Genomic DNA, 12,068 nt, shown 5'->3' on the forward strand with positions numbered 1-12,068 from the left:
TATACAACATTCTGTCTGCATGTACACCTGCATGCCAGAAGAGGACGCCAGATCTCATTACAGATGGTTGTGAGCCACCATGTGGTTCCTGGAGATTGAACTCATGACCTCTGGAAGAGCAGCCAGTGTTCTTAACCACTGAGCCATCTCTCCAGCCCCCTCTGCTATTGTTTAAGGTATTATACCTATGCAACTCATTTAACAATGGAATATAAATTTCTAGTCTTTAAAAGCTATTATTACAAACGAATTAAAATAATTAAAAAATGCAGGTTAGTAATCAATCATTTATACCAATCAAACTTGTAGCTGTGGTAGATATGTTTTCAAGGTGAAACAGATTTTTGAGGTAGACAGGTGGTCTTCAAACACTTCACAGATCTACAAAATATGGCATTTGAGATGTTTTAATAACATAAGGTTGTTTATGACAGTGAGACATGTCTGCTCCTGGCAGCACTGATCTATTTCAGAAATGACTGACATCAAAGAACTCCATATGGAGTTTGCTTTCTTTATAGCAAAAGTAAGCCAGTGGGCAAGAAATGGCCCTTTCTTCAACTGTTGACAGTATGCTGTCCAAATTGGATAAGCAGGACACAAAAGTGACTGCCAAACATTGCCAAAATAATGTAGATCAGTCCTTCAAAATTCTTGCTTCACAGAAAAAATATGTCAGATATTCTAGTTCATAGGCTAAAGATGGATGCCCCAACATTACAGAGGAAGCTTGGATGACTGTCTAGGCAGCCAGCTGTATCTGTCATTTCTATAGTTTTGAAATTTTTTTTGCTCTGCACTTCCTGTTTATGCAGGTAATATTATATCCTTCTGGGGTTTTTGACGGAGTTGAAGACTAGGTAGTTATAACTGCAGCTTTTGTTAGTTATTACAAAAGATAAATTAGATTCAGAGCTTTGGACACATCAAGATAGAATAAATAATGGAGTATTTTCTCAAAATAAGACAAATACAAATGGGCTGGACATTGTTAATGTAATTCTTACCTAATAATTGTTCTTATTGTTTTTAGTTTTATTATGTTAGCATTAAAAACTTTCCTTTTTATTTGGATAAAAAGGGGGAAATGTGGAATGTTCCTTTACACTGTGTAAAGACATGTCACTGTGATTGGTTTAATAAAAAGCTAAATGGCCAATAGCTAGGCAGGATTTTGGGGGCAGAGAGAACACTGGGAAGAAGGCAAAACTGCCAGCCAGACACAGAAGCAGGAAAGCAAGATGGACCGAATGTGGATGAGGTAAACGAGCCTCAGGGCAGCAAGCAGATAAACAGAAATGGGTTAATTTAAGTTGTAGGAGCTAGTTAGAAACAAGCCCAAGCTATCGACTGAGCTTTCATAATTAATAAGAAGTATCCTTATTGTGATTTGGGAGCTGGCTGCCAGGACAGAGGAAGACTTGCCACACACAGTACCAGGCTCCATGGCTGTGTGGCTGGTACTGTCACCTAAGAACCAGGATATAAAGGGTGGCCTCATGGACCTTTAAGATACTCTCAGTCCCATCTGAGCAGAAGGAAACTGAGTTTTTTTTTTTTTAAAGCCACTTATAAGCCAAATTTTAATTTGCTTCCACCATTTTGGAGAAGCAGTTAAAACTACACTTGTGCAAGACAAAGATCACAAGCTGTGTCACATACTAGCCACTGAACTGACCACACACTAGACCCTGCAAAACAGGTCACCTGCTCTTGGAAATCCCCACACAGCACCTGCTCTTGGAAATCCCCACAGGGCTGGGCTGTGTACATGACAGAAGGACTGGAATGTTGTATCCCCAACCTCCAATGAAGCAGCCCTTTCCTTTATGCTCCCATTTTGTCTGCAAAAGGGGACAGACAAGGAGATAATCCAAAGCAGATGAACAAAGGGAAGGGGCAGTAAGTACAAAGTGGGCTTTTCCTAGAGCTGCAGTGGACAAAGAACCCCTAGCACTCCCCATCTTTGCCTGCTCTCACTGTGTCCCTGAAGGTGTTCTCTAGGAAAGCTGATCCTCCCTCATCCTGCAGTACCACCATAGCCATCAAATGTGACACCAGGAGGCTGGCAAGATGGCTTGGCGGTTAAGGGTACTTGCTGCTCTTGCAAAGGACCTGAGTGTGAGCCCTAGCAACCATGTGGTAGCTAACAATCACCCACAATTCCCAGGCATTTATGTGGTACACAATCATACACAACAATAAATCTAGTCAGGTGTTGCGAATTAGGTCAGTCCATTAACTAACCAGGCCAGCTCAAGAATAACAATTATATTTTAATGGTTATAAGGGGAAACTCACGCTACAAGAGTGGGAGGACTGACTTCCTATCTGCCCGGTGGGCGCCGCTCAGAGAGCGAGTGCACCTGGGTCCTCCCAGGATCCTCCCAGTTTTTTTTTTTCCTGGGCCCCCCGGTAGCCATGCCTTAACTAGATGTGATTGGTTGACAGAGTTTCCCCATCAACCAGGCATGGTGGCAAGCCTTTAATTAAAGGCAAACCTTTAATCCTAGCACTCAAGAGGAAGAGGCAGGCAGATCTGTGTTGAGTGTCAGGAAACTCAGAGCTACCCAACAGAAAGCCCATGTTATCAAAAAACAAAACATGCAAAAAATAATCTAAAAATTAATAAATAAAATAAATAAAAATTTACAAAAATGTGACAGCAGGCAGGGATGCCAGTTTGGAAAGTCACGTTCAGCACATGTGAGGTCCTGGCCTTGGGCCCCTCTGTCCAGCACTATAGCAGCAACCAGCACCAAGAAGCACCCATGGACTAGGAGGGAGGCCATGACAGGGAGTGGTCTCAAGCTCTCTGGCCCTCCTAAGTCCAGTGCTCACAGGGCTGCCTTAGACAAAGGTCATCGACATGCTTTTAATCTCAATGTAATGTTAACCCAAGCTACAATGCCCCCATCAGCTGAACCACAGCTCCGTCATGCTACAAAGAGAGAGGCTGCTGTGACTGGCAGAAGGAACTATAAATACTTGCTCCAGAGAGCGAAGGCTCAGGGAGCAGCCTGTATGGAAATTTCCCAGGATCTGTCCAGAACAGTGTTGCTCAGTTCCTGTAGGGGGCAGTCTAGGCAAAGGGCTGCAGGTGGTCATGTTGCACTGGACCAGGGTTAAGTACACCAAGAACACTTGGTATGGGAGAGTACCAGAGCAGTGGCCGCCAGGACGAATGCACAGTTCTCTCTCTTAATTAGGGAGCTGCAGACCTGCTGGGCAGCATCTTCACTTCTGAGATAGAGTTTCTTACCACATGGATGCTGAGTCTGACCGAGAAGAGCCCAGATGGGCACTTCAAGGGACAGTTCAGGAGTCTGCCCATGAAGCCTCTCCACACCTGACCACCCTGACCCTTAGACGATCTCAGCTACTTAAATTGTCACCCATACAGGCCCAAAGAATCAGAGGTCAGGGATGGTGCCACTGAGGCTCTCTTTTGGGAAAATACATGAATTAGCTACATTCAAAAAAACCTTTTAAAAAAATTTATATGCCCATGATCTGCTGGAAAAACACAAGAAAATGGGTTTTTGTTTGTTTGCTTGTTTGTTTTTTTGATTTTCGAGACAGGGTTTCTCTCTGTAGGCCTGGCTGTCAAACACTAAACAGTTCTTAACAAAGTAAAACTGAGGCTGGGCAGTGGTGGTGCCTGTCTTTACTGCCAGCACTCAGGAGGCAGAGGCAGGTGGATCTCTGTGAGTTCAAGGCCAGCCTGGTCTACAAAGCAAGTTTCAGGACAGGCTCCAGAGTGACAGAGAACCCTGTCTCAAAACAAACAAGACAATAACAAAAAAGTAAAACTGATATGCATCACATCACCTAGCAAAGTCACATAATCAAAAACATTTGAGAATATTCACAGGCCAAAGTGGAAACTCTGATCACCCCTTGAATGAGATGGTAGTGCGCTAGTGCTTCCTGCCACCTCTGTCATAGACAGAATCAGGTACCAACGACTAGATGTCACATAATGTCACCTAGTGACATCTGGGAAAGAACTACTAACAATGCAGTTCATGGTGACTGCAGAAGACACAGAGATCTGACCAGAGCCCTGTGACTACACACATCCATCAAAACTCAACAGAACACCATACATCAATGGCTGCTGTTATTGTTGTGATCAACCCGATCAACCCCACTGTAGTTTAAACTCAAAAGAACACCAACATGGACAGCTGCTGTTTACTACTGTAGAGATCAACCCACTGCAGTTTAAAGGAGAAGCCTTCCCACAGCAGAGTTCAGTCCGATCCGTGTGCTGCTTCTCTTCCTCATACAGCCCTTACCTAAGGGTGGAGTCCTGGTGTCAAGGAGCCCTCCTCATTCAGCTGTACCTGCACCTAGGAACAAGGCATGGAGCTTGTGCTGGACCTGCAAGGCTGGTGCTCTTACAATTTGACAAATAGTGGACACAGGATCTACACCACTTGGGGCAGAAAGCTAACAGACAGGCTGCTGACTGATCCCACAGCATGGAAGGCTGCAGAAACCAGTGCTCAGTGGACAGCCCCTCCTCCTACAGCAGGGAAATAGGCACCTGGGAAGTATGGGGTTCAGGGAGCCAGTGTTTAAGTCTCATAACCTCACAACCTAATCAACTGGATACCCACTCCAGGGGCTGGTGAGGTTAAAACCTAAGTGCCAGCCAGCGAGGGAACACACCTCAGCTATGAAGGAGGCTGAGGCAGGAATATTTTGAGTTCAAAGCTAACCTGGGCTAAATTCCCACTTCAAAAATCAAAACAAATATGAGGCCAGCCTGGTCTACAAAAGCTAGTTTCAGGACAGGATCCAAAGCTATAGAGAAACCGCCTCAAAAAAAAAAAAATCAAAACAAATAATACATTTTCCTGCGTGTAAGCCCCACTATGTTATCCTGTTGCAGCGTGTGGTTTCATGAGAAGCTTGCTGGAGGGAGCTGGATAAGCCGGTTCTGAACCTCACTCAGTTCAGGGGACCAGACATCACTGCTCTAATTCCAGTGCGACAGCAGCAGGTGTTTTGCTTTGCTTTTGTGCTGTGTACACGCTCTATATGGGCATCTGCATGCCTGTTTGTATGTATGTGCATGTGGAGGTTGGAGTTTGACTTCAGGTGTCTTCTGCTTTTGATCTCATTTTTAAGGCAAGGCTTCTCATTGAACCTGGAGCTCATCAATTCTGTTAGACTGACTGGCCAGCAAGCTCTGAGAATCTCCACGTCTCAGCGCCCCAGTGCTGGGGTTACAGACACACGCACGCTGTATACCTAGCTTTCACTTGAGCAAGGCGGGTCCAAACTCACATCCTCATGTTCCACAGTGAGCACTTTACCAACTGACCCATCTCTCTAGCCCCTGACGTTTTAAATAGAGTACACTGATTTAGCTACTTTGTCTGTCTGCCTTCTGTCTATGTTTTCGGGAGTGTGTACACACGCGGAGGGCAGAGGACAAATGCTGGAGTCAGTTCTCAACCTTCCACTATGGGAATTCTGGGGATCAAATTAAGGCCATCAGTTTTGGTGGCAGCTGCCTGCACTTGCTGAGCCATCTCAGAGTTTGAGTGTTTCTGAGGCAGAATCTCATGAAGCCCAGGCTAAACTTGCTGTGTGGTGGAAGACGATCTTGAACTCCTGACCCTTCTGCCTGCATCACCCGCCCTGCCCCAGTGTAGTACACTTCAACCTCAGGTTTTCTTATGGTAAAACTGGAGCCACCACAGCACCGTTACCTCTGCCAAGAGAAAGCAACTCACCTGACAAAACCTCTATCACCAGGTAAAACACTAAGCCACAGTCACAGCATGCTGGTTACTGTCTCTAGCCACGGTCACAGCGTGCTGGTTACTGTCTCTAGCCACAGTCACAGCGTGCTGGTTACTGTCTCTAGCCACAGTCACAGCGTGCTGGTTACTGTCTCTAGCCACAGTCACAGCGTGCTGGTTACTGTCTCTAGCCACAGTCACAGCGTGCTGGTTACTGTCTCTAGCCACGGTCACAGCGTGCTGGTTACTGTCTCTAGCCACGGTCACAGCGTGCTGGTTACTATACCTTACCTGAGAGTGAGATTCCCTCTGCCAGCCCATATGGCAGGTAAGCAAAAATGATCATCATGCCAAACTCCAGGGAAGGCGTTCTCCTCAGGTCAATGTGCTTCAGCACGTGGCACAGGTGTCAAGGAGAAAGGCTCAGGGCACTGGAGGAAGGCAAGGCCAGGCACAGATACACAAAGCAGACGAGCAGCGAGAAAGATGCTGATCCTGGCACAGTTACAGCGGGGAATTTCTCACTACAGAATTGTTTTTCATTGTAGAAACAAGAACCTGACAGACATTCAGAGACACTGACTTATCTGTGGCTGCAGACAGCTCACTCAACTGCTTACTCTCCAAGGACTCATCGCCCTGCTGAAAGGCCTGTCCTTCCTGTCCCTGCATAATACCACTCATGCCCCTAAGAGCAGAGGGCCTGTGTTCCCAGGCCCTGACTGAAGCGGAGTTCCCATGTTCTTGCCTCATTACAATATGTGCTCCTTGAAGGCAGCCACATTCACTGCCGTTTTCTTTCTTTCCTTCTCTGCCCCTTCCTTTTCTTTTTGCCTCTCTTTCAGAAAAGATCTTATTATGCAGCATTGCTGGCCTCAAACTTGTGGGAATCCATCTGCCTCAGTCTCCTGAATGCTGGGATTATAGGCATGTATCACTATCTCTGGCATGTTTTTAATTTTTTTTTTTTTACATTTTATGTGTATGAGTGTTTTGCCTGTATGCCAGTGTACCACATGTGTGCAGTGCCCACAGAGGTCAGAAGAGGGTGTCTGATCCCCTGGAACTGGAGTTTCAGGTAGTTGTGAGCTGTCGTATGGGTGCTGGGAACTGAACGTGGATCCTCTGTAGGAGCAGCAAGTGCTCTTAACTGCTGAGCTCTAAGTGTGGAGGAAACACTACATCCTCACTCTGCTTATTGACAGCTGTTCATCAACTCAATCAGCCTTCAGCCTCTGGACAGAGGAACAGACCAGAACATAGCCAGCATGGTAAGAAACATACTCAGAACCAGGCAAGAGTGTTCCAGCTAGCTGAGGGACAAACTGCTTCAGGAGGGCCATGTGGCCATTCTGGGGACATGGGCCAGTTGCCGAACTTCTCTGGAGCCTGTCCTATTTCTGCAGATAAACTGTCACCAGCAATAAGGTCTCACTGCTATAGAGTCCTGTTCTCTGGCTGACAGCCCTCACCTGGAAAGCAGTTCACAGTGCAAACCATGTGGGCGGTACTTCCTAAAAGCCCACGTGGATGGTACTTCCTGAAAGCCCATGTGGATGGTACTTCTGAAAGCCCTTGCCATCCTTCCAGATAAACTCTCACCCAGGGAGGATGGTCAGAGCACCAAACTTCTAGGCTAGGGAGATGGCTCTGTGGTGAAGAGCTCACTCTGTAGACCAGGTTGGCCTTGAACTCAGAGATTCACCTGCCTCTGACTCCCAAGTGCTGGGATTAAAGGCATGCACTACCACCACCCGGCTAAAAATAAATCTTAAAATAAAAACACACAAAACCCATATACAACCTAGAGTGGCTAAGAAAATTCCCAGTTTTCTGGGTGTGAAAACCATGGCAGTGATAGAATGATGTCATCTGTCTGTGGCTCTCAACCTGCAGCAGCAGCAGCAGGTCAGATCAAATCTGCCACCCTAACAGCAAGGCTTTGAAAATTCCCTACCAGGAGTGGTAGCACATACCTCTAATCCCAGCTCTTGGGAGGCAGAGGCAGACGGATTTTTGTGAGTTTAAGGCCAGCCTAGTCAGACATACTGAGTTCCAGGACAGCTAGGGCTATGAAGACACCCTGTCTCAGAAAACAACAACAATAAACAAACAAAAAAAGGAACCAAATGAAAGAAATTGGTGTCCTTGAGTAATGGCAGGAAGACCTGTCATTTCAGCAGGACACAAAGCTCAAGGCCAGCTGATGTCTAGAAGAGAAAGTGTCCTCCTAACACTTCAGAGGTTGAATTTAAGAGTCCTTGAGTTTAGAGTCTTTCTCAAACCACAATTTAGCACAAAACCTTCCTTTAAAAAGCTTTAGATTAAAATTGGACCCTTGAGGAAGAGGAGAAAATAGTGAGAGTGGATGCCATCCATGTGATCCCTACACCTCATGCTCCCATGCTAAAGGATATCAATGCAGAAATCAAGCCAGTTAGAGTGCCAAGTGCTGCAGAGCCAAAGAACATTTTGAGGAAGTAGCCGAGGGCCTGTGAGAACGTCTGCCACCCACTGACATCCGACATATGTTTTCTTGTTAGACCTTCAGCCGTGCTAGGAAAGAAGAAAACAGAGAAAGTTAAAGTGCTGTAGACAGAGTCCTCCGCCTCAGCTCTGAGCATAACTGTTCCTTCCAGATCCCCTTTCTTTCCCACATTCTGTTCATCACTCCAAGTTCTATGGTTACCTACTTGTCCAGGTGGTTTCTGGGGCTCAGAGGTGATGTCCTCAGGAGCTGCCCTGGGAATGAGGGGGAAGGACCAAGGGCTGTGAAAACAGGGTGGGCATCTAACTCAGACTGGGGAGAGGGTGACTGAGGAAGGTTCCTGACGCAATATAGACTGGGTTTCCCCTAAAGGGTTCTCAGGCTGAGGAAACTGCCCAGGGGTGGACATAGAAGAGCAGCAGCCAGTGCAGGGCCCATGGACAGTGGGAGGGCCAGCGGTTCACCCTGAAGGCCTCACCTCTCAACCATTATGAGTATAGGAATCCTACCATAAAGCCCCAGACAGGGCCTCGGGCTGAAAGGAGAACTCAGGGAGCCCAGAGATGAGCTGGAAGGTCCTCCCTTTCACTGTGCCAAAGCAGCAGTGGGAAGCCAGTCAAAGTGGCTTTGTTACCAAAGGGAAGAGCACCATTAATAGATAACATCACACACGGTCCTTCGCTCTCCGTCCTGGGTCCATCTGTTCACAGACCACACCTCCACCCTTCTCTGAGCCACATCTGTCTTCAAGTCAGGTCTGCATCAGCAGCTGAAGTGATCCCTTTAACACGCACTTGCCAAGGAACAGCTGCTCCAAAGCTTCAGCATGGCCAATCCCTGACAGCTCTGTCCAGTTCTTTCTCCTCTGTGGTATCCTACATGGGCAATGGCCTTTTTCTGCAGGGCATTCTTCACTGTCCCTGGCTCTGCTAACTTACCTGTTCTTTGGGACAGTCCCCTCCTTCCCTAAAACAACTTTCCTGAGCAGGTCAACCCATTTCCAGGTCCCTCTGAGCCAGCTCTTCCTTCAGAGCATGTGGCAACTACAGTGGGACTCTCTCCATCCTGTTCTGTGTTCCAGGCCAAAGCACAGCGCAGCCTATCAGAGGTACTCATGTGTGTCTGTGGAATCAGGCAACAAACTAAGAGCCATTCAGCTTCACTAACTGGTATTCTATCTGACAGGAGACCGACCTCTGAAGAGATAAACTAGTCAGGTGACTCAGATCCCTGGTAACAGATGCACAGGCTGGAGGAGCGCGACACAGTTCTGAGAGGTCTCACAAATAAAGTCTGCCCTCAGAGGGCGGCAAGATGGCCCAGAAGACAGAGGTGCCTGTGCCAAAACCTGGGCATCAACTACTGAAGGATATACTCTGAGTTCCAATTTTGGACTGTGTGCATATAAGTGCACACATCCATATAAAATAAATAAAAGTATTAACTGAAAAGAACTCATCACCTAAGTTTCCTGGGCTCCTGTGTCACCTCCTCGACTCCTCCTTTCCCAGCAGATCAACTAGGGAATGTGGGAGCAACAAGGGCTCTTGCTGGAAGCTGATTTGGTTGACCAAATCCCCAGTGGACCACACCCACAACTGTGTGTAAGAATGCAGTGGGAGGGCCCAGCTGCTGCTCAGGACTTACCTGTAGCAGCCTCCCTCCCCACCTTCACCTACAGACACCCTGCTGAGACACTGGGAGTCCCTGGATAACAGACTTCCCTGAACCAGGGCCTATTGGTGGCCATACATGCTGCTCCCACTCCCTCCCCTGCCTCCTACCCGGGAATCAGAGCCTCTACCCAGGCTTATGTTGTGAAACCTTTCCATTCTCAGAACAGTGTAAAAATTAAACTCCTACTTCTGCCTCATGGGTTGACTCCTCCAGACCCTGCATGGTATTTCTGATGCTAAAGCCTGAAAGGTTCTTGGAGCCCCCACCATGGCCTCTGGTATCCACAGTGTTAGCAACTTTCCCAATAAACTACTTATCGCCCTAGAGATCCATCTCAGTGTCCCTCATGAACACACTCCATCTCAAATCTCCCTGTGCAGCTCAGCATTCTGTATTTCTGGTTGGAACACACTAATCTGCTGCCTGCTTACTAGAGCAGGGAGCAGAGTTCCACAGAATAACTGGCTGTCATAGCCAAGGACCAGCAGGTGGCTTAGGATCATGATGTGGGATTCCCCTCTGTATGCTGTGAATATGTTTTATTACCATTGGTTAATAAAGAAGCTGTTTTGGGCCTATTACAGTGCAGAACAGAGCAAGGCAGGAATTCCAATCAGAGATTGAGGAAAAAAGAAAGTGGAGTTGGAGAGATGCCATGTAGCCACTGAAGCAGACTGATCTCAGGAACCTTACCGGTAAACCTTTAGCCTCGTGGTAAAATATAAAATAATGAAAATGGGTTAATTTAAGATATAAGAGCTAGCTAGTGATACGATTAAGTGATTAGCCAAGCAGTGTTGTAGTTAATATAGTTTTTGTGTGATTATTTCAGGTGTGGGCAGCCGGGAAACAAGCATTCCACTGCCTACGGGAGCACCAAAGAAATTAAAGCAGACTGACACCCTCAGGGTATAAGATGGGGTTTCCTGGGCTGGAGAGATGGCTCAGAGGTTAAGAGCATTGCCTGCTCTTCCAAAGGTCCTGAGTTCAATTGCCAGCAACCACATGGTGGCTCACAACCATCTGTAATGAGGTCTGGTGCCCTCTTCTGGCCTGTAGGCACACACACAGACAGAATATTGTACACATAATAAATAAACAAACAAACAAACAAACCTTTAAAAAAAAGATGGGGTTTCCTCCCCAGCAACTGACAAAAGGAAAAACTGTGATAACAACAAATTAAAGCTAGAAAGGAGCTACTAGGAGGTTGAGGTAGAAAGATTAGGAGATCAAGACCAGCTTGTGTCAGGAGACTGTGTCTCAAAACAAAAAAAAAAAAAAAAACCCAAACCACCAAGTAAATAAATAAAGGTTAAAAACAACCCAGGAGTTAAAGAAGAACCAGAAGGGCTTAAGTTTTCTGGCAACACTGAAAGGAGGCCCTGCAATTTGCTTATGTAGGTGAGAGGCCTGAGCACTTTGGAAAGAACTGTTGTTGACAGGCATCCCTTCGGAACCAGGAGGACAGCAGCTGGGTTTTGGAAGTTCAGAAGCCACTGAAAAGGGGACAAGCCTTCTATCTCCATTCTTCCTCCTTCTGTCTGAAAATGCTCATTGGCCTGGAGCATAAGACACCCTTTCTGGAATCCTCTATGGCATTTCTGCCTCTGCCCCTCTCTTGTGTGCCACTTCTCTTTGGCCCACCATAGACCAAGTAAGTCACATCCAACTGAAATCTAAACCACATAGGCAGAAAGTAGACAACCTTTAGAGCATTTGCTGTCCAGAGAATCTGACTGTAACGGAGGTGGCCTTGACAATGAAAAAGGAAGTTGCCCATTCTAGATATACATAATGCAGAGCCACCTGCAGGAACTAATGTGGGTGGCTGTTGAAGCCACTCTTCCAGTAAGATGTGTAATGATGACAATCTTTCCCGTTTGTTTTAAAAATATATCTTCAACTTGGCAGTTGTGCAACAGAGGCCTGAGAAAACTGATATTTCCTACTGACAGACTTGTTTTCAAAGAAATCAGAGGCAAAGCAATTGAGTTCTGCTCCTAACCATAAAAATAGCTCATGCCATCACCTACAAGCAGGCAATTCCTTACCACATCACTTAGTGTGTGCACTAGGAGATGGGATGCAGGCAGAGCTAAGAAGCTTTTAGAAAAGAATCTATTTTGGACACAGGGTCCCAT

The 12,068-nt window shown here is 46.6% G+C and overlaps 1 protein-coding gene across 4 annotated transcripts in view; it reads right to left on the reverse strand.

Moving 5' to 3' along the window:
* The window catches only part of Slc9a8 (solute carrier family 9 member A8), a 58,775-nt gene that overhangs the window by 14,622 nt on the left and 32,085 nt on the right, over nucleotides 1-12,068 (reverse strand). For all 4 annotated transcript variants that reach the window (XM_038329608.1, XM_038329607.1, XM_038329610.1 and 1 more), the window contains exons 9-10: nucleotides 8,177-8,315; nucleotides 6,051-6,156 (exon numbers count right to left, since the gene is read on the reverse strand). In XM_038329608.1, the coding sequence (XP_038185536.1) occupies nucleotides 6,051-6,156; nucleotides 8,177-8,315 (245 nt within the window). The remainder of the gene's footprint in view (nucleotides 1-6,050; nucleotides 6,157-8,176; nucleotides 8,316-12,068) is intronic.

This window comes from Arvicola amphibius, chromosome 5 (genome assembly GCF_903992535.2).
Source record: "Arvicola amphibius chromosome 5, mArvAmp1.2, whole genome shotgun sequence".
NCBI classification, from domain to species: Eukaryota; Metazoa; Chordata; class Mammalia; order Rodentia; family Cricetidae; genus Arvicola; species Arvicola amphibius.